Raw genomic sequence first — 22,182 nt, forward strand, 5'->3', positions numbered from 1 at the left:
CTCCCACAATGTAACTTATCAGCATGGCCCACTTGGTTTCAATACTTCACGAAAAATGTTAATCTTAAAGATTCTTTACACTGTAAAACCACTCTTGATGAGAAGGAAAAAGTGGCCACCATAATCAAATAAGATGATGTCAATGCCGGGAATTACGAAAAAAATAAGTTGCATGGAAGTGATGAAGACTGAGATGAAGATGACTGCAGAAAACAAAGTAGAGCTTAGGGATTTCAGTCTTAAGGCCCTGACACACCAGGCAGTCACCAGAGAACTCGCCGACATCCGACACCGACAGATCCATCGACGAGTTCTCCTGCGTATTGGCCGTGTGTCGCACTGAAATACACCGCTTTACTACAGCCGAGCACGTACGAACTGCGCATGCGTGAGTGGCAATAACTCTCCTTACCAGCAGGCGGCGGTAGTGTGTATTCGTCATTCAAAATAGGCAACAACCGGAAGACAGAGAAGAAGAACAGACTGATATACAAACAAATAGCGGGTGCCGTTCAAAACATGTTTTAGAATATAAAAATACATGCATGATGAAATGAGCACATAAAGTGCAGACATACTATGAAATCACAGTTAATAGACCTGCATCTGATGATCGCAGTGTTCTGGCGGGTGTGTAGTTTATTGAGTCAGCAATGTAATAATGGCCACTTCTTGCTAAATTTACGATGAGATGAAAAACCGGACTTGACCAAACAAATCACGGAGCTTTCAGCAGAGGACAGCCGGGGACGCTCCCGCCGATATCAGAGATGTCCCTGCTATGTGTGGAAGGTAAGAGAGGACATTTAAATCGTTTGTTTACGTCCCTCACTTCCGTTTTGCTTCTCATTTGATAGCTGAACAGCTGATCAGAGTGGTTTCTTGGCCCGATAGCTTGTGTCCGACACCCGGCCGATTCAACATGTTGAATCGGCCGGGTGTCGATCGTGAAAGGCCAAATAAGGCGTGTCACGGCCGAGGGTTCGGGACACACCAAATTAACTTTGGGCGACAAGGAACCCGTTTTCGCCCAACAACGCAAGACGGCCGATATCGGCCTGGTGTGGGGCCTTTAGCTAGAGAGAAAGTAATAGTAGGGGCAGGACAGATGAGAAGAGATATATCAGCTGCATAACGGAGAGCTTTGCCAGAACACAGCAGCTTCTCAACACGTCTCTCTGCAGATGGAGACTTCCCAAATGGATGAACTCTGCTTTCCACAACTCTTCAACAAATCCTGCAGGAAGCCTACGCCAGCTCAGTCATATGTCCTGCTCGCTTACGTCCTGCTGTCCTTCATCGCTCTGGTCACTGCAGCTCTCAACCTGCTGGTCATCATCTCTATCTCCCACTTCAGGCACAGACAAACTTTCAGCTTAAGCTTGTATATGTTCATGATTGGAAAGTAACAGGATTTAGCCATGCATTCCTTTTAATTAATGTTTCAGATAATAGTTGTTCTGTTTTAAATGATAACATATTCAAACCTGACGTTGTGTGGCAAAATAGTTAAAGCAGACACTCAACAACAAATGCATATTCATTCAAATGCCTTTTTTTGTGTTTTACTGCTGTTTGTTGTTACAAGCTATTGTTGATGATCTTATTTATGATGATATTCTTCCTTTCCAGGCAGCTCCACACCCCCACTAACCTCCTCATCCTCTCTCTGGCTGTCTCAGACTTCCTTATGGGCCTCATTTTGATGCCTGTTAAAATCCTTTTAACAGAGGCTTGCTGGTACTTGGGTGACCAGAGGCCTGTACTACGAAGCTGGATTTTCGCTTAGCCGGCTAACTTCAGGGAAATCTCGGGCTTTCCGGTCCTACGACGCTGGTTCTCTTTTTAGCAGGCTAGATTTCCATGGTAACTTATGCTGAGCGGCAAACCTGCTCCGGAGCAGGTTAGGTGGCAGGCTAAGAGATCAACTCAGTGAAAGCACCGCCTGCTGACCAATCAGAGCTCCGTGTGCGGAGTTTAAAGCTATCAATTCATATTACAGGATAGAGGAAATACAGAAAAACTGCCGTTGCAGGAAAGACGGCCGGCCAAAATCAACTGACTGTGTGAACGTGAAAATTAATAGAATATCCCCTCCCATCTTCAGAGCAATCTGACTATTATAATATTAGCGTTAAGAAAGCTTACTTAAATATCTGCCACGACATAAGTAACCGGATCAGAGTAACATTAAGTACAGTCCGCGGCACTGTGAGTGCAGACGTCGATGTGTCCCATTATCATTCATATCATATCACATCATAATGTATCATATATTTCCTTATTTGAGTCAGCTTCTTGAGCCGTATCTGGCCGTGCAACACTCACAGTGTCACATACTGTATGCAGAAGTATTATTTTAAGCAACACATTAAGTTGATGAAACACTAGAGTCAAATGTAATTAAAGTCAGATCGTGTCTTGGACGGGGCAGTGATATCATAAACCTGTTAATGTACGCATTCAAACACTTTTTCTTTTACCAGCTGTATTCACCTTGCAGGTGCAGCTATGTGGCTTTTATCCTGGATAAAGTGTTTAAGTCATGGATGTTTAAAGTTTAACTTCTTCATATTTGACTAATATTAAAGTTCACTTTTCATTCAGGAAGTATGACGCTGCGCTGTCAGTACGCTTGTCCGTGTTTGAGATTGGTCGAATGCTCCAAATACCACCCCTTTCATGTGAACGCGCACCTAACTAGATAGGACACGGCTGGCTTGAGCGATCCACTTGATAACCAGCGTCGTAGTACAGTTTAGCGAGAGCACGTATGTTTTGGATTGGGCCAACCGGCTAACTCAAACATATCCAGGTCATGTTGAACCAGCTTCGTAGTACAGGCCTCTGATGTGTGCTCTGTATTGTATTATTACTTTTATCATTACCTCTTCTACGGTTGGAAACATGGTGCTCATATCCATTGATCGTTATTTTGCTATTTGTGACCCTCTACATTACACCACCAGAGTTACTGTGAACAGAACAAAAATCTGCATCTGTCTTCGTTGGATTTGCTCTGTTATCTATAATTGTCTCATTTTAAAGGACTTTCTGAGACAACCTGATTCACATAATTCTTGCCATGGAGAGTGTGTAGTTGTCCTTAACAATATCACAGGAGCAGTTGACTTTGTCGTTACCTTTATTTCCCCCATTACTGTTATCATAGTTCTGTATATGAGAGTGTTTGTGGTGGCTGTGTCTCAGGCTCGAGCCATGCGATCTCATGTTATCGCTGTCACTATGCAACTTTCAGTTGGTGTTACTGTTAAGAAATCTGAGATGAAAGCAGCCAGAGGCCTGTACTACGAAGCTGGATTTTCGCTTAGCTGGCTAACTTCAGGGAAATCTCGGGCTTTCCGGTCCTACGACGCTGGTTCTCTTTTTAGCAGGCTAGATTTCCATGGTAACTTATGCTGAGCGGCAAACCTGCTCCGGAGCAGGTTAGGTGGCAGGCTAAGAGATCAACTCAGTGAAAGCACCGCCTGCTGACCAATCAGAGCTCCGTGTGCGGAGTTTAAAGCGATCAATTCATATTACAGGATAGAGGAAATACAGAAAAACTGCCGTTGCAGGAAAGACGGCCGGCCAAAATCAACTGACTGTGTGAACGTGAAAATTAATAGAATATCCCCTCCCATCTTCAGAGCAATCTGACTATTATAATATTAGCGTTAAGAAAGCTTACTTAAATATCTGCCACGACATAAGTAACCGGATCAGAGTAACATTAAGTACAGTCCGCGGTACTGTGAGTGCAGACGTCGATGTGTCCCATTATCATTCATATCATATCACATCATAATGTATCATATATTTCCTTATTTGAGTCAGCTTCTTGAGCCGTATCTGGCCGTGCAACACTCACAGTGTCACATACTGTATGCAGAAGTATTATTTGTAGCAACACATTAAGTTGACGAAACACTCGAGTCAAATTCTCCTAATTAAAGTCAGATCCACTCGTGTCTTGGACGGGGCAGTGATTTCATAAACCTGTTAATGTACGCATTCAAACGCTTTTTCTGTTACCAGCTGTATTCACCTTGCAGGTGCAGCTATGTGGCTTTTATCCTGGATAAAGTGTTTAAGTCATGGATGTTTAAAGTTTAACTTCTTCATATTTGACAAATATTAAAGTTCACTTTTCATTCAGGAAGTATGACGCTGCGCTGTCAGTACGCTTGTCCGTGTTTGAGATTGGTCGAATGCTCCAAATACCACCCCTTTCATGTGAACGCGCACCTAACTAGATAGGACACGGCTGGCTTGAGCGATCCACTTGATAACCAGCGTCGTAGTACAGTTTAGCGAGAGCGCGTATGTTTTGGATTGGGCCAACCGGCTAACTCAAACATATCCAGGTTAGGTTGAACCAGATTCGTAGTACAGGCCTCTGGACTCTTGGTGTTGTTGTCCTTGTGTTTCTAATATGTTTTTTTCCATATTACACTCCATCCCTTATAGGTGAGGATATTGAACATAGTAGTTCAACCTCACTCATTGTACTCTGGTTGCTGTATTTTAACTCTTGTCTGAACCCATTGATTTATGCCTCGTTATACCCCTGGTTTAGAAAAGCTATCAAGCTCATTGTTACCCTTAAGATACTTACGTCTTACTCGTGTGATTCTAAAATACTGTAATGACGGGCTGGGGTTGAGATATATTCTAAAAAACCTCTGTTCAGATGGACATATTTTTGCTATTGTTGCTGAGTCAGAATGCAATGTGTAATGGCTGAAGAAAGATTAGACATTATTTAATGTAGTAAAACATATGTAACTAAAAGATATTAAATAATTGAATACAAAATAAAACTGGAAAATATTACATTGTGTGGAAGAAGTTGTAGTTTTTTACCTGTGTTGACTTCAGTTTGACCAGTATTCTGGTAATGATATGTTCAATTGTTAATTTAGTAGACAATATGCAGTACAGACTGATTGAGTATGTCGTTGGCAGAAGGTGAGTGTGCAACTTCAAACAAAAAGACAGAGCTGTCGTGTGTGTGTGTGTGTGTGTGTGTGTGTGTGTGTGTGTGTGTGTGTGTGTGTGTGTGTGTGTGTGTGTGTGTGTGTGTGTGTGTGTGTGTGTGTGTGTTGTGTGTGTGTGTGTGTGTGTGTGTGTGTGTGTGTGTGTGTGTGTGTGTGTGTGAGAAAAAGGAGAGAAGGTTTTACTGACACATAACAGATTTGGTTCTCCAACACACTGACGATACAATATAACAAGAACAAAAATAAATCTTGTTGAGTGCTAACACATGTTTATTTGACCATTGCCCATGATCATTTACATGTACTGTCTCTTGCAATAATGAGGGATTAAAATGTAGAAAAACATTCATAATATTTAGGCTGACAATAAGAATTAAAGCTTCAATCAGTGATGATCGGGACCTCGCTAGGGCTGCTCGATTAAGGCAAAAATCATAATCACGATTATTTTGGTCAATATTGATATCACGATTATTAAATACGATTATTCATTGACTTTGAAAACATCCATTTATTGAACTTTAAAAAAAAGAATAATAATATTTTGAACAGTATCTTTTTAACAGTTGATTACCCTGAACCTTAAGTATAATTCAACTGACAAACCATTACAAATATAAATAAAATAAATTATACATATATATCTACATTTAAATAAATAATAGCAAATTAATAAATACCAATAAAGAAGATCAACAAATATTTTGGGGCGCACTTCCACAACCTACTGAACATAATAAATATAATAAATAAAAATGTATTCGATTACTGGCAAAGTATTCAGCTGAAGCCACATCTTTTTCAACTTCCCCACGGCCTTTGTCTTAAAGGGCAGGCCAGGGTTTGAGTTATGCGGGAGCCAATGGGAGCTGAGCTCCCATAAGGAGGGTCTGAGCTCCCATGAACTCATGCATACAGGGAAATTGGGTCGCTAATACATTACCAACAACCATTATTTTAATCACAAATAATGCATGTGTCAATCTAACGAGTATTATTTACGTTAACGAGGTAAATAGGCTAAAAGAAAAACATGTTTTCCAAAAGAACTACGCATCGTATTCTCTCTTGAATGACAATATGCCTGCACTTCACCTCCAAGGCGCGCAATCAATTATTGGCAATCTATGCCTGTGAGCGTGCTGCGCGAGCCGAGATGATGTGTTATGGGGTGTGCGTAGTTGAACCTTTCCATATTTAAGTTTGTAGCAAGTAGAGGGCTGCTTCTGCTGTGTGTGTGTGTGTGTGTGTGTGTGTGTGTGTGTGTGTGTGTGTGTGTGTGTGTGTGTGTGTGTGTGTGTGTGTGTGTGTGTGTGTGTGTGTGTGTGTGTGTGTGTGTGTTAATGTAAAAGCTAAAGGAATGGAGAAAAAACATATTGTAAGATGCACATATTTACCATAATTTGTGAATTCCATGTGAAAAGTTAGGAATTCCTTGTCTCACCACACCGAGGCCTCTGACACCCTTTCATTAATCATTACATTACATTACATTGCATTTAGCTGGCGCTTTTATCCAAAGCGACTTACAATAAGTGCATTCGACCAAGAAGATACAAACTTGAAGAAAACAGAATCATATAAGTACATCAGAGGCCTGTACTACGAAGCCGGATTTTCGCTTAGCCGGCTGACTTCAGGGAAAACTCGGGCTTTCCGGTCCTACGACGCTGGTTCTCTTTTTAGCGGGCTAGATCTCCATGGTAACTTATGCTGAGCGGCTAACCTCCTCGGGAGGAGGTTAGGTTGCAGGCTAAGAGATCAACTCAGTGAAAGCACCGCCTGCTGACCAATCAGAGCTCTGTGTGCGGAGTTTAAAGCGATCAAGTCATATTACAGGATAGAGGAAATACAGAAAAACTGCCGTTGCAGGAAAGACGGCCGGCCAAAACTGTGTGAACGTGAAAATTAATAGAATATCCCCTCCCATCTTCAGAGCAATCTGACTATTATAACATTAGCGTTAAGAAAGCTTACTTAAATATCTGCCACGACATAAGTAACCGGATCAGAGTAACATTAAGTACAGTCCGCGGCACTGTGAGTGCAGACGTCGATGTGTCTCATTATCATTCATATCATATCATATCATAATGTATCATATATTTCCTTATCTGAGTCAGCTGAGCCGTATCTGGCTGTGCAACACTCACAGTGTCACATACTTTATGCAGAAGTATTATTTTAAGCAACACATTAAGTTGACGAAACACTCGAGTCAAATGTAATTAAAGTCAGATCCACTCGTGTCTTAGACGGGGCAGTGATATCATAAACCTGTTAATGTACGCATTCAAACTCTTTTTCTTTTACCAGCTGTATTCACCTTGCAGGTGCAGCTATGTGGCTTTGATCCTGGATAAAGTGTTTAAATCATGGATGTTTAAAGTTTAACTTCTTCATATTTGACTAACATTAAAGTTCACTTTTCATTCAGGAAGTATGACGCTGCGCTGTCAGTACGCTTCTCCATGTTTGAGATTGGTCGAATGCTCCAAATACCACCCCTTTCATGTGAACGCGCACCTAACTCGATAGGACACGGCTGGCTTGAGCGATCCACTTGATAACCAGCGTCGTAGTACAGTTTAGCGAGAGCGCGTATGTTTTGGATTGGGCCAACCGGCTAACTCAAACATATCCAGGTTAGGAAAATCCGGCTTCGTAGTACAGGCCTCAGGTTTTCCTCACTATGGAAAACAGTATTAACCGGAGCTTTTACAGGCGTAGTGTGTTTTACTAAGGCCCCTGAACGCACCGCCACGCGCCTCTTTACGAGTGCGGGCGTTGCTATAATGCAGTTTCCACTCAGAGAAAAAAACGGCAGATTTTCCACTGAGGTACCTGAACGCACCACGGCACGCTCCCGTGAGAGCGCGCGCTCCGCCATAATGCTGCTTCCTCTTAGAAAGAGGCATTAATCGGAGCTTCTTCTGTCCATGAACGCACCGCGGCCCGCTCTCGAGGGGGGGGCCGTCATAATGCTATTTTCCTCACCATGGAAAACAGCATTTAACCAGAGTTCTTACAGGCGTAGTGTGTTTTACTAAGGCCCCTGAACGCACCGCCACGCGCCTCTTTACGAGTGCGGGCGTTGCTATAATGCAGCCCCTATCACTATAGTGAACAGCATTATTTGGAGTCTTAGCTTCAGGCATAGAATGTTTTCTAACAGAAAAACGTCGGTCATAATGTCCCTGTACCCGCACCGCACTATAACAGTGCTGTCTGCGGTTTATCACTCTCACCTGCGCACTCCCACTAGCCTCCTCCCTAACGGGAGCTATAGCTGGGGCGGCGAATGGGGAATTTGTACAGTCATCAACATGTGCAAGTGTATTGTGGAAACAAAGGACACTCAGACTTGGATACAGATCAACACCATCTTTATTTTAAAAGTTTTGACAGAGATCTGGGCATTAAATAGACAGATAACTCTGCGAAGATGGAGTTCCCCACCCGGGTGCTCTGCTGTTGCAGAGCCTGCCTCGGTTGGGCAGCCCCTCATATGCCGGTATGCCGGTGCCACGGGGTGGGCCGTAGAGGTGGAGGGCGCTGCAGCTACGGGACCCCCGTGCCGGCGCCTCTCCCCCCGCTTCACTGTCGTACTACGCTCCCTCCTCTGCATGGCAACGCGAGGGGGGCACGTAGCGGGGCCTGAGGAGGAGCCAGCGATAGCATGCGGCTAAGCTGGACTCTCTCCTCCTCTAGCCGGCTGACTGGGTGACCGAGGAGACCGACCCAAAGAGCCCCTTCGTGAACACGGGGGCTCCGAGGAGATCTTCTCGGTCCTTTTTAGATAGCGCCGTGAGCCCTGGCCACACGTGACGAGACGCCACTGTGGCCAGGGAAATCATCCGCCCTGCTGCGGTGGCCACGCCATAAATCAGATTACTCATCAGACTAACAGCGTGGTCCGAATAATCGCTCTCGTCCTGAGACGGGAGGGCGGGGGCGTCTGCCTGAGGGTGATCAGGAAGACGCCAACACGCCAAGATTATCGAGGCCTTCATTTTAAATGGCTGCTGCCATGTCGCCTCCACACACCGCCATACCTCTGGCAGCTGGGGCGAAACGAAGGTCGGCTGCGCCGGATGCACCGGGCCATAAACCCCCGATCTCAGGCGGTTTACAGGCCTCGGTGGCAGCGGTGGGGGGAGCGGTAAACCTACACGCTCCGCCGCCAGAGTCATCACCGCTGGGAAATCCATCCGCGCAGAGCTGAGAGTTGGACCTCCGGATAGCGAGGCGTCCTCGTCGTCGATCATCGGAACCGGGGCCGTCTGGCCCCACGGCAGGGAGAACTGGAACGATGTCCACTCGCTTCCCGAATCGCCCATGTCCACGACGTCGAGATCCAGCTCCTCCTCCGACTCCTCCTGCGGGGCGATCTTCTCCAGGAAGTGCTGCCCACGATGCTCCCTCGTGCGCCGCGGGATCGCCTGGCAGGCCGAGCACGCCGGCGTCGAGCCCATACCGTTCATCGCGTGGTCGGGCCCCAAACACGTGAAGCAGAGGGGGTGCGGATCGTTTGGACAATTCGGGCAGGTCCTATGGTCCAGCCATACTCTCTCTCTATTACTTTCACTTCAATACGTCTTACGTCTTCTGTGGAATCACTTCCGCTTAGCTGAAGAGAAAAAGGATGGCAGTCAGGAGGCGAGGCCTCCTTTTATACGGTGTGATGCGGCGCGCTTTCAGGTAGGCCCGCCCTGGGCCGGCTACGTCTATAGAAGTCTCAGTGGGAGAATGCACGCGGGATAAGGTAGTACCCATAGAGTCCAGTAGAGGGCGGAGCCTGTGAGAGATATAACCTGAACAATGTCTAGAGCAGGCATCCTCAAAGTCCGGACTCCGGTCCGGATCCGGACCGAACCACAACTGTCTCTGGACTCTGAGCAAATTATACTTTTCATATGTATTATCTGTATTATCTGTGTTATCTGCGAGACATCGCCACAACGCAACGAGTCAAAATTCTCCGCTATGTCCGCTGCATACAGCGCTCTGCATGTCAGACTGTTCTGCTGTCTGTGTGTGTCTGTCAACGCTTTGGTCCAATCACATTCAGCATCCCGTCAGCGTTTTTTCCCCCTACCAACAGTCTGCGAATCAGAGGCACAGTAGGGCGGGTCTTCGCGGAATGCGGGTGGGAAAAATGCGTGTGTCGTGTCGTCTCTTTCAACTAGTGATGGGAATTATGGCTCTTTGAAGGGAGCCGGATCTTATGGCTCCGTTCCTTTCAAAGAGCCGTTCAAAAGAGCCGTTCAAAAGAGCCGGTTTTTTAAGGTTTCTAGGTTTATCTGCAAAATAATCACCAGGATAATGATTGACTGTATTGCCAGACCTAATGTCAATAATCGGCATTGTAAACATGACACAAGGTGGCGCCATATCCATGTCATCATGTCAGTGAATGTACTTTGAATTTACCCTCTGTATGTGTTAAGTAAATAAAGTTGCCTTGCCTTGAATGAAATTCATGCAACTCTTAATATTAGATACTGTGTTTTTAAGTGGCGATGGAGATTATTTGTTGACCCTGCTTTAAAGGATATTTTGCCTTTACAAATGGTGCGCTTTATCACTGCCTGGGTTTTGGTTGAAGTGCATCCAAATGCTGCTGCGTTTTCGCGTTTGGCTCATTTTCCATCCGAAAAACACGTTGTCTACCTGTCCTGTACCACTTGTTATGACTTCTCTCTCGCGTATTCTGTTAAGACCCACCCCATCTCACTCCTCGTGCTGAAACCTACCAATCAGAGTAGGGGCGGGTCTTCACAGAATACGTTTGGGGAACAAAATCAAGCTTTTTAAAAGGCGAGTGGATGGATGGCAGGCAGTGAGTGCGGACCAACGATTGAACGATAACAAGAACGGCTCTCACCAAGTAGGACTCGGTTCCCCTCGTTCGTACCAAAAAGCCGTTCAAAAGAATCGGCTCGTTCGCGACCGACACATCACTACTTTAAACCTGTCTGAGTCAGAGCGAGAGTTAACAGCTCCTCTAGTTGCATCTGTACTGTAGCTAGTAGCCTAGTTTCACCTACCGGGGTGGCAACTGCCACCCTAAGAATAGGCCTTGCCACCCCAGTTGGCAGCTTTGTTTTGAAAGAAAAGTTGTGGCTCATCTGACATTTATGAGAGAAGGTCTCTAATGTCCGAGTGCAAGTGAATGCAGCACAAGATGCACGTCTTGTAACCCCTCCCCCGTCCCTGGCGCGAGCGTGGAAATATGATTGGCGGAGATTTCATTTGAACGGGACGGCGCAAAACGAGAAGCATTCGGACCCAAGTACTGAAGGAATGAGGTATTTGCGGTCTACAATGACAGAGAAGAGACTGTCAAGTTTGGCTGTGCTCAGCATTGAATCAAAACGCACTAAAGCTGTTGATCTTAATAAGTTTGTGAGGCGTTTTGCTGAACAAAATGGTAATCGCCGCATTCAGCTGTAATAGGCATGTCAACTTGATGCTCTGCTCACGGATGAGCATACAACACTGTTAAGATGATGACCTTACGTGTGTAAATATATTTTTTTCTTTGTGGGGGTCTGCCCCCAAAAAAACAGTTTTAAGTCCTGAGAAAGTAAAATAAGACGGTGTGTAAAACTATACTGCCCAGCCAAAAAAAAAGTAACCACTTTGATTTAACTAGGCCAGTAGGTAAGGACTTTCCACTGGATAATAACTGAAGTATAAAAGAATGCATGACTGAAGTGATGGAGACCATGTTTGAAGGCAAACAAAAAGAGGAAATAACAGGTCAAATCAAGCAAATCCCCCTCTCAGAGTCCACAGCAACCAGAAGAACATAAATACTGGCTGGTGATTTGATGAATCAGCTTTGTGATGGAATAAAAAATGCACAGTGCATTTCCTTAGCTGTGGATGAGTCCACTGACACCACTGCCAATGCTCAGTTGCTGGTGTTTGTGAGTTTTTATGATGAGGCAAAGGGGGAGTTTGTTGAAGATGTGTTGGGCCTGACGAACCTCAGTGGACACACAAGGGGGCAAGACATTTATAAAGCAATAATGGGAATGCTGAATGAAAGAGGGTGCAGCTGCCTTTATTCATAACTGTGCAGCTCACACTGCGACTCTGAGGGATCAAGCACAGACACAATAACAATGAAAACTGCTGCATACAGTTTTAGTTTTTGCAACCTCGTGTTAAGAATCTTGTTGCAATTGTTTAAAAGTTTGAATGACCGTAATAAACGGACCTTTGTCTTATTGAAACAATTTTTTTGGACCTTTAAGATTTGTATTTGAGTACCCCTGGTCTAGAGCCTTTAATATTACTCGGCAAATCTCATCCATACCTGGCGCTGTGATATTGGGATATGGGTAAAGCTTCCCTATAATCTTCCAACTTTTCATCATCCATCCACAACCTTTTGGATGTGTTTGGGAGCCCTTCAAAGTGCCTGGCAGTATCAGGATATCAGCAGCTCTCCTCCTGAGCTGAACACTCTGAAACCCTGTGTCCCTTTCCTGAGTCATCTGGGGGCTGCCAGAACTTTCTTGAGGCGAACAAACAGTCAATCTCATTGGCCTTCCCAATCTCTTGCCTTTATGTCGTTTTTGTTTCAAAATAACCCTGGAACCACCAGGCCCAAAAGGCTAAATAACCTAATCCATTGTCTAGAAGCAAGTTGGCTTCATTGACCCTTTGACCATAACTCTGAGGAGCCACTCCCACAATGTAACTTATCAGCATGGCCCACTTGGTTTCAATACTTCACGAAAAATGTTAATCTTTTAAGATTCTTTACACTGTAAAACCACTCTTGATGAGAAGGAAAAAGTGGCCACCATAATCAAATAAGATGATGTCAATGCCGGGAATTACGAAAAAAATAACTTGCATGGAAGTGATGAAGACTGAGATGAAGATGACTGCAGAAAACAAAGTAGAGCTTAGGGATTTCAGTCTTAGCTAGAGAGAAAGTAATAGTAGGGGCAAGACAGATGAGAAGAGATATATCAGCTGCATAACGGAGAGCTTTGCCAGAACACAGCAGCTTCTCAACACGTCTCTCTGCAGATGGAGACTTCCCAAATGGATGAACTCTGCTTTCCACAACTCTTCAACAAATCCTGCAGGAAGCCTACGCCAGCTCAGTCAGATGTCCTGCTCGCTTACATCCTGCTGTCCTTCATCGCTCTGGTCACCAGGGGCGGACTGGCCATCTGTAGAATCTGGAGAACCACAGAACGGCCGGTCGTCAAGGGCCGTTGACGGCCGGCCGGCCCTATACATTTTTTTTTTTTTAAAAGTCATCATTTAAGTTGCGCTTACGGCCGACAGAGGGCGACAGCGGCCGCTAATGCAGTTGTGTGGTTCTTATCTGTCAAATAATCACACACGAAGAAGAAAAAGACCGGCCACACGAAGGCCCTCGCGCGGAGGGTCCGCCACATTAAAGCTCCCATGTCATGCTTTTCCGGTTATTACCCGTCCCCTTGTGTGTTATGAAGGTTTTTATGCATGTAAACGGTGTGCAGAGTCAAAACCCTCAAAGTACACCCTGTAGCGAGTAAAACTCTAACACAGAAAATACCTCCCCAAAACGCCTCGTTGGAGATACGTCACTGCCCATTTGATTCTTCCGGGTACCGCCTGATGTCATGCGGTACCCGGAACGAAATGGACCAATCCCGAAGAGCTATGGCCACACCAGCAGCGGCGTGTTCCTCCTCCAGAGGTTCGAAGAACCGGCATTTCACAGACGATAGCTTCCAAAACATTGCCCAGTTTGAGGCCGGATATGCACAGCTTGTTTGGACCGTTTGGAGCAGGGGAAGATCTGGGTATACAACCTGTACGTTTGCATTGTTATTTGTGTATTTATCAAACAAGACTGTTTAAATGTGTAAACTGTGTTGGACTGCTAAGCCATTGACACAGTGCTAACTGTGCTAACTAAGTTGCTAGAGTTTCCATATATCAACTCTAATATCAGCAGATGGCCTTGCATACATGTATCTCATAGCAGGAGAATGTCTGCATTCACACACAAAATACCTATTGACAGTATACTCCGGGTGATTTGCCGTGCGGTCAGTCGCGAAACGTAATTACATTATAGCTGGCGTAGCGTGTATGCAACCGATCTAACACACGGAGCTAGAGCTAGATTTGGTCGGAAAAACATTTTTGTGATGCTACGTTGCTAGCGTTTAAATATATCAACTACAATGTCAGCAGATGGCCTTACATGTTTGTCATGGCAGGAGAATGTCTGCAGTCACACACACGGAATACTCATACAGTATAGTCCGGGTGATTTACCGTACATTGTGACAGTACATACATACATGCCAACCTTTCCAAATCCAAAAGAGGTAGGTTTGCGCGCGGCAAATGTGCACGCCCAAATTAGGTAATCAGAACCCCAGTAATTACATGTATAAACCATGTATTTAACATATATATATTGCATCATTTTATGCATTTTTCAGAAAAAGTGGTAGTTTGGTAAACACTAAACAGTGACATCAAAGACATGTTTGGTCTGTAAAATGCCCGAAAAGTAAAAGAATGGGAGATAAATATCCCAAAGTCTCCACATTTTATTATATTTTTAATGTGTTTCTGGTCCTCTTTCAGTTGCATTGTTGGAGAAGCCTGTGACATAAGATTTTCAACGACATAATTACTCTGTAGCTGTGTTAGTTTGACAATAAAGAACCTTGAACCTTGAACCTTGACAGTGTAGATCAGGGGTGCCCAACCTTTTTTGAACCGAGAGCTACTTTTAAAGTTGCCAGTCTGCCGAGATCTACCAGTCCAAATAGAGAGGTGTAGCCATTACTGACAGCCGACTACCAGGTAAATACACACTTCTACTTGTATAAAACTGACCTTTGTACGATTAATACTTCATAAAATACTGCAGATCCTTTATCTTACCTCTTTCTAATCTACACACACACAAGTATTTAACTGAAGTTACACAACAGTGTTGTTGATACAGAGTTGGAGTTTATTCACACATCACATACTACAGTGGGTCATGTTTTCAAGAAACATTGAACAGTGCTGCCACATATGACACAGGAAAAAAAGAAAAGACTGAACCCTTTCTTTGTCATTATATAAAAATAGTGTTGCTACAAAAGTATAAATTAGTTTGACTAATAAGACAACTCAGATCTGAAGCTACACAGGAATCTGCTGCCAGAGTGCAATAAAAAAGACAAAATTAATAGAATCAAACCCTTTTCTTTTTTTTGCATTTTAGTAGAGTATAAAAATAAATGCCTTTAAAATAGGATGCAAGCAACACTAATTTCTGAATTGATAATAGACTATAATCAATTTAAACAGAACAGATCTTAAAGTTTGCATTCTTATACCATTTTGTACAATAATTATAATGAATAAGTTCAAACAAACTAAAACTTACAGCTGATTAATAACGGTATCTAACTTGAGTTTTTATTATATCAAAAACCTGTTGAAATGCTACTGTTATTTTTACTGTCCCCAAAAAGCGTGTCCGCAGCCTCCAGGAATGCTTCTTTCACAACCTCGCCGTCTTTGAAAGACTTCATGTGTTTCGCAAGAACGTGACTAACACGATAAGATGCTATGGTAGCAGCCTTGCTCTTGTTGTTGGGCCTGGTGAAAATGGACTGCTGTGCATTTAGCTGTCCTTTCAGGTCCCTCACCTTTTGGGAGCGTAGGGCAGAATTAGGAGGGAATTCCGTCTCGTAGCGTTTGTGCACTGTTTTGAAATGCCGCTCCTAAATTACCCTTCTTCGATAAAGCCACGCTCGCATTGCAGATGAGACAGATGGACTTTGAATTGGAATAGATACAAAAATAATCATCCTCCCCACTCAGAGTGAAAATTATATATTTTGGGCTCTTTTGCTTCTGCCATAATTGTGGTCTTGTGTGTGCGGACTGCACAGCAGACTAGTGCCCACTGCCCACTGCCCACTGCCTACCAGCCACGCCCCGATACATGGGGTCACGCCAATCACAAAGCTTTGATGCGTTCATGTGCATTATTCTGGCACAGGAAGATTATGTTATAGGACATTAACGATAAAACAGAATATTGTTGTTCTATTTTTAGACACATCTCGCGATCGACTGAAACACAGAGGACTGTTTGTATGATGGGATCACAGACACGCTGCAAACGGTGTCCGCCAAAAGTCGAGTCCAGTGTCTATGTAGTGTCATTTTTATTTGTTATAGTTTGGGAAGATTGAAAATCGGTAGGGAGAGTCAGCTAAATCGGTAGGCGGTAGAAACATGTCAAAAGCGGTAGACTACCGCCCAAATCGGTAGGGTTGGCAGGTATGGTACATATACTGCATGTAGCTAACGAGGCTAGCTGTATGCTAGCGCAAAACAATGTATTCATGCAAGTTATATTGTATGGTAGCAGAATACCCGTATACGATTGCAATTATAAACACGTTATTGCTAGCCTAATATGAACCACTAGCTTTTGTTCATAGTAGTTTTATTACACTGTATTATAGTTGCCTTTCCTCCAAGCTAACGTTCATATCGTGTTAGCTACCAAGGTAAACAAAGCTAGGTTAGCATATTAGCAGGCAAGCTGTTCATTACACAACTACTACTAACGAATCTAAAACAACTAAGTTTCTCTAATATTTTGTGATTTGCATTTGATTTCGTCCAGCCAGATCCTGGCGGACAATCCATGACGGGGACGGGACTTCTACTACTACTGAGGCCTCGTGCTAAAAGGCACCGCACCGGCTGTGCGCAGGCAAGAGGAGGAGGAATGGATGATATACCGTGTGTATATATATGTATATTTATGTTCATTTTGTACATTTCTAAAAATAAAGTTTAATGGAAATACTTAGTAGGCCTATCCTTTCTTCCCTGAATTCATATATTAGCAAACCATGATTTGATTTCTCATCAAACAGTAGTAGTTTATTACAGGTAAAAATAACTTACTCTTTGTTATGTCGGCTCGTAGGCCACAACGGAAAGGCAAGGAGACATACACAAGTTTACAAAACCACGGCACATTTATTGTGGTAAATGCAGAGATAGGTGGTCGAGGGGAGAGGGTCGCTCAGTTCGTCCTTCTGCAGCCGCTTTGGAGAGAGACTCCGGGCCGCTGGGATTAATAGCACCGGCTACGGAGGTGTCCGTGATCGCGCTGATTACCCTCTTCAGCTCCACCCCACCGTAAGCCCTGCAACACACCTGCACAAAGGCCCTGGGGCCGTCACACTCTTCTATAACAACAGTTGTAGGTTCAGTTCGGTTAGTTAGTATAAAATATCAGCTGTACCATTACACTGATGTTCCCCGAAAAAAGCGGGCGGAGCCTCTCTGGTGGTTGACTAATCAGAACAGAGTGGCCGAGCTGACCAATCGGAGCACACTAGGCTCACAGGGAGGGGGGGGGCAAGAGCTCCAACGAGTCGTTTAGTGGAGAAAGTGAATACTGCTGAATACACATGCTTGACAGAGATGCTGTATGCGAAACCAATGTGAGTTTGGAAAATTGCACAGTATAAATCTATTTTAGTATACCTCATAGTGATGTGTCGGTCGCGAACGAGCCGATTCTTTTGAACGGCTCTTTGGTACGAATGAGGGGAACCGAGTCCTACTTGGTGAGAGCCGTTCTTGTTATCGTTCAATCGTTGGTCCGCACTCACTGCCTGCCAAAATTCACTCGCCTTTTAAAAAGCTTGATTTTGTTCCCCAAACGTATTCTGTGAAGATTCGCCCCTACTCTGATTGGTAGGTTTCAGCACGAGGAGTGAGGTGGGGTGGGTCTTAAGGGAATACGCGAGAGAGAGAAGTCATAACAAGTGGTACAGGACAGGTAGACGACTGGTTTTTCGGATGGAAAATGAGCCAAACGCGAAAACGGAGCAGCATTTGGATGCACTTCAACCAAAACCCAGGCAGTGATAAAGCGCACCATTTGTAAAGGCAAAATATCCTTTAAAGCAGGGTCAACAAATAATCTCCATCGCCACTTAAAAACACAGTATCTAATATTAAGAGTTGCATGAATTTCATTCAAGGCAAGGCAACTTTATTGACTTAACACATACAGAGGGTAAATTCAAAGTACATTCACTGACATGATGACATGGATATGGCGCCACCTTGTGTCATGTTTACAATGCCGATTATTGACATTAGGTCTGGCAATACAGTCAATCATTATCCTGGTGATTATTTTGCAGATAAACCTAGAAACCTTAAAAAAACGGCTCTTTTGAACGGCTCTTTTGAACGGCTCTTTGAAAGGAACGGAGCCATAAGATCCGGCTCCCTTCAAAGAACCATAATTCCCATCACTAATACCTCAACAATGTAATTATGATCAGTGGAAATGGCCATGACATGGGCCCTTTAAGTGCTGTTCTAAACCAACGAGTGTGGAGCGGTGTGGAGGGGGAGTGGGTTATCAAGCCCTCAAACAGCGAGTCTGCAGCGGTGCTGACTGGAGACCGGTCTCTACCTGACCGGAGTCACGCTGTGTGTGTCCGTCAGGTAACACGCTGTTTACAAACAGTTCCAGCAAACATCCACTGATAAACTCGCAGGTAATGCATATAAATGATGCATATAAATGTCGCAAATTGACAGACCTTTTTGGCAGCAGCGCTGCTACAAGCACTATCAGCAGCAGCTTAGAACAAGTGCAAGATGATGAAGAGAATGATGAGGGCGCGAGTTCAGATATACAGCCAGCCTCCTGCGTTCATGATGAGAACCACCTCAACTGGCACATACAAGTGCAGGGCAAGAGCAAGAGGTGGGTGAGAATTATCCCTTGAACTCAGTGGCGTTTTCTCCTGGAGGCCAAGGGAAGCCAGGCTTCCCCTGTTTTTTTGGATTGTAGTTATAATTTTAATAAATAAATAAAAACACTTCGTTTAGTTTAGGTAAATATTCTGCCGGCCCATCTCTCCCCCATTCTCATTGAGTATTTTACAAAGAGTGAAACAGCGCCCCTCTAGATGTTATGGTGAAACAGTAGATTGCACTCTGTTGCGAGAGGAGGCTGGCCGAAATTGGCTTCCCTTGGTGAAAAGAAATTGAGGGATTGACCAATCAGATGAGGCTCACGTCATGCCTCACAATCCAACCAAATCGCATCAACTTCAGTTCGTACTGTAACTGTCATCACCGCCGTTAAAAAGTAGCAAGCAACTGAAGCAAGTGCAATTATGGAGGGTGGAGATTTGGATTATTTCATAAAAAATAATTTTACTAAACTTCCGCTACTACAGCAGCAACTCAAAATGAAATCTGATGACAGGCCAATGCCCAAACTGGAGCTGTGTACAGAGAGGAAAAAAGGAGCGAATCTGACGTAAAACTTTAAATAATAAACAGCGGATTTCTAACATTTGACATTTCATGTGGCCGGACTGGGTCAGTTTCCAGGGCTGAATTTTAGTCCCAGTCCGCCCCTGCTGGTCACTGCAGCTCTCAACCTGCTGGTCATCATCTCTATCTCCCACTTCAGGCACAGACAAACTTTCAGCTTAAGCTTGTATATGTTCATGATTGAAAAGTAACAGGATTTAGCCATGCATTCCTTTTAATTAATGTTTCAGATAATAGTTGTTCTGTTTTAAATGATAACATATTCAAACCTGACGTTGTGTGGCAAAATAGTTAAAGCAGACACTCAACAATAAATGCATATTCATTCAAATGCCTTTTTTTGTGTTTTACTGCTGTTTGTTGTTACAAGCTATTGTTGATAATCTTATTTATGATGATATTCTTCCTTTCCAGGCAGCTCCACACCCCCACTAACCTCCTCATCCTCTCTCTGGCTGTCTCAGACTTCCTTGTGGGCCTCATTTTGATGCCTGTTAAAATCCTTTTAACAGAGGCTTGCTGGTACTTGGGTGACCAGAGGCCTGTACTACGAAGCTGGTTCAACTTAACCTGGATATGTTGGAGTTAGCCGGTTGGCCTAAGCCAAAACATACGCGCTGGCGCTAAGCTGTACTACGACGCCGGTTATCAAGTGGATCGCTCAAGCCAGCCGTGTCCTATCTAGTTAGGTGCGCGTTCACATGAAAGGGGTGGTATTTGGAGCATTCGACCAATCTCAAACACGGACAACCGTACTGACAGCGCAGCGTCATACTTCCTGAATGAAAAGTGAACTTTAATATTAGTCAAATATGAAGAAGTTAAACTTTAAACATCCATGTCTTAAACACTTTATCCAGGATAAAAGCCACATAGCTGCTTGAATGCGTACATTAACAGGTTTATGAAATCACTGCCCCGTCCAAGACACGAGTGGATATGACTTTAATTAGGAGAATTTGACTGGAGTGTTTCGTCAATTTAATGTGTTGCTTAAAATAATACTTCTGCATACAGTATGTGACACTGTGAGTGTTGCACGGCCAGATACGGCTCAGCTGACTCAGATAAGGAAATATATGATACATTATGATGTGATATGAATGATAATGGCACACATCGACGTCTGCACTCACAGTGCCGCGGACTGTACTTAATGTTACTCTGATCCGGTTACTTATGTCGTGGCAGATATTTAAGTAAGCTTTCTTAACGCTAATATTATAATAGTCAGATTGCTCTGAAGATGGGAGGGGATATTCTATTAATTTTCACGTTCACACAGTCAGTTGATTTTGGCCGGCTGTCTTTCCTGCAACGGCAGTTTTTCTGTCTTTCCTCTATCCTGTAATATGAATTGATAGCTTTAAACTCCGCACACGGAGCTCTGATTGGTCAGCAGGCGGTGCTTTCACTGAGTTGATCTCTTAGCCTGCAACCTAACCTGCTCCGGAGCAGGTTTGCCGCTCAGCATAAGTTACCATGGAAATCTAGCCTGCTAAAAAGAGAACCAGCGTCGTAGGACCGGAAAGCCCGAGATTTCCCTGAATTTAGCCGGCTAAGAGAAAATCCAGCTTCGTAGTACAGGCCTCTGATGTGTGCTCTGTATTGTATTATTACTTTTATCATTACCTCTTCTACGGTTGAAAACATGGTGCTCATATCCATTGATCGTTATTTGGCTATTTGTGACCCTCTACATTACACCATCAGAGTTACTGTGAACAGAACAAAAATCTGCATCTGTCTTTGTTGGATTTGCTCTGTTATCTATAATTGTCTCATTTTAAAGGACTTTCTGAGACAACCTGATTCACATAATTCTTGCCATGGAGAGTGTGTAGTTGTCCTTAACAATATCACAGGAGCAGTTGACTTTGTCGTTACCTTTATTTCCCCCATTACTGTTATCATAGTTCTGTATATGAGAGTGTTTGTGGTGGCTGTGTCTCAGGCTCGAGCCATGCGATCTCATGTTATCGCTGTCACTATGCAACTTTCAGTTGGTGTTACTGTTAAGAAATCTGAGATGAAAGCAGCCAGGACTCTTGGTGTTGTTGTCCTTGTGTTTCTAATATGTTTTTTTCCATATTACACTCCATCCCTTATAGGTGAGGATATTGCACATAGTAGTTCAACCTCACTCATTGTACTCTGGTTGCTGTATTTTAACTCTTGTCTGAACCCATTGATTTATGCCTCGTTATACCCCTGGTTTAGAAAAGCTATCAAGCTCATTGTTACCCTTAAGATACTTACGTCTTACTCGTGTGATTCTAAAATACTGTAATGACGGGCTGGGTTTGAGATATATTCTAAAAAACCTCTGTTCAGATGGACATATTTTTGCTATTGTTGCTGAGTCAGAATGCAATGTTTAATGGCTGAAGAAAGATTAGACATTATTTAATGTAGTAAAACATATGTAACTAAAAGATATTAAATAATTGAATACAAAATAAAACTGGAAAATATTACATTGTGTGGAAGAAGTTGTAGTTTTTGACCTGTGTTGACTTCAGTTTGACCAGTATTCTGGTAATGATATGTTCAATTGTTAATTTATTTTGTGTGTGCGTGTGTGCGTGTGTGCGTGCGTGTGTGCGTGTGTGCGTGTGTGTGTGTGTGTGTGTGTGTGTGTGGTGTGTGTGTGTGTGTGTGTGTGTGTGTGTGTGTGTGTGTGCGTGCGTGCGTGCGTGCGTGCGTGCGTGCGTGCGTGCGTGCGTGCGTGCGTGCGTGCGTGCGTGCGTGCGTGCGTGCGTGCGTGTGTGTGAGCGAGAGAGAGAAAAAGGAGAGAAGGTTTTACTGACAC

At 43.9% G+C, this 22,182-nt stretch overlaps 2 protein-coding genes across 2 annotated transcripts; both read left to right on the plus strand.

Annotated features, from left to right (window-relative positions):
* The first annotated feature begins 1,199 nt into the window (after window positions 1-1,199).
* LOC117475357 (trace amine-associated receptor 8a-like) lies at window positions 1,200-4,649 on the plus strand. Its single transcript, XM_034121501.1, has 4 exons — window positions 1,200-1,357; window positions 1,633-1,762; window positions 2,839-3,305; window positions 4,391-4,649. Exons 1-4 carry the CDS (start codon window positions 1,200-1,202, stop codon window positions 4,647-4,649), a joined length of 1,014 nt encoding a protein of 337 aa, XP_033977392.1.
* An 8,418-nt stretch (window positions 4,650-13,067) lies between these two features.
* Window positions 13,068-21,660, plus strand: LOC117475358 (trace amine-associated receptor 8a-like). Its single transcript, XM_034121503.1, has 4 exons — window positions 13,068-13,185; window positions 19,470-19,509; window positions 19,785-19,914; window positions 20,953-21,660. Exons 1-4 carry the CDS (start codon window positions 13,068-13,070, stop codon window positions 21,658-21,660), a joined length of 996 nt encoding a protein of 331 aa, XP_033977394.1.
* Window positions 21,661-22,182: the final 522 nt, after the last annotated feature.

Source organism: Trematomus bernacchii, unplaced genomic scaffold, assembly GCF_902827165.1.
Source record: "Trematomus bernacchii unplaced genomic scaffold, fTreBer1.1, whole genome shotgun sequence".
NCBI classification, from domain to species: domain Eukaryota; kingdom Metazoa; phylum Chordata; class Actinopteri; order Perciformes; family Nototheniidae; genus Trematomus; species Trematomus bernacchii.

What these genes read in the sequence shown, in the direction of transcription:
- LOC117475357 (XM_034121501.1), top strand. Translation starts at nt 1,200, where the DNA reads ATGGATGAACTCTGCTTTCCACAACTCTTCAACAAATCCTGCAGGAAG. An exon ending in ATCTCTATCTCCCACTTCAG is followed by an intron (nt 1,358 to 1,632) that starts GCACAGACAAAC and finishes CTTCCTTTCCAG; the next exon opens with GCAGCTCCACACCCCCACTA. An exon ending in ACTTGGGTGACCAGAGGCCT is followed by an intron (nt 1,763 to 2,838) that starts GTACTACGAAGC and finishes CCAGCTTCGTAG; the next exon opens with TACAGGCCTCTGATGTGTGC.
- LOC117475358 (XM_034121503.1), top strand. Translation starts at nt 13,068, where the DNA reads ATGGATGAACTCTGCTTTCCACAACTCTTCAACAAATCCTGCAGGAAG. An exon ending in CATCGCTCTGGTCACCAGGG is followed by an intron (nt 13,186 to 19,469) that starts GCGGACTGGCCA and finishes TGGTCACTGCAG; the next exon opens with CTCTCAACCTGCTGGTCATC. An exon ending in ACTTGGGTGACCAGAGGCCT is followed by an intron (nt 19,915 to 20,952) that starts GTACTACGAAGC and finishes CCAGCTTCGTAG; the next exon opens with TACAGGCCTCTGATGTGTGC.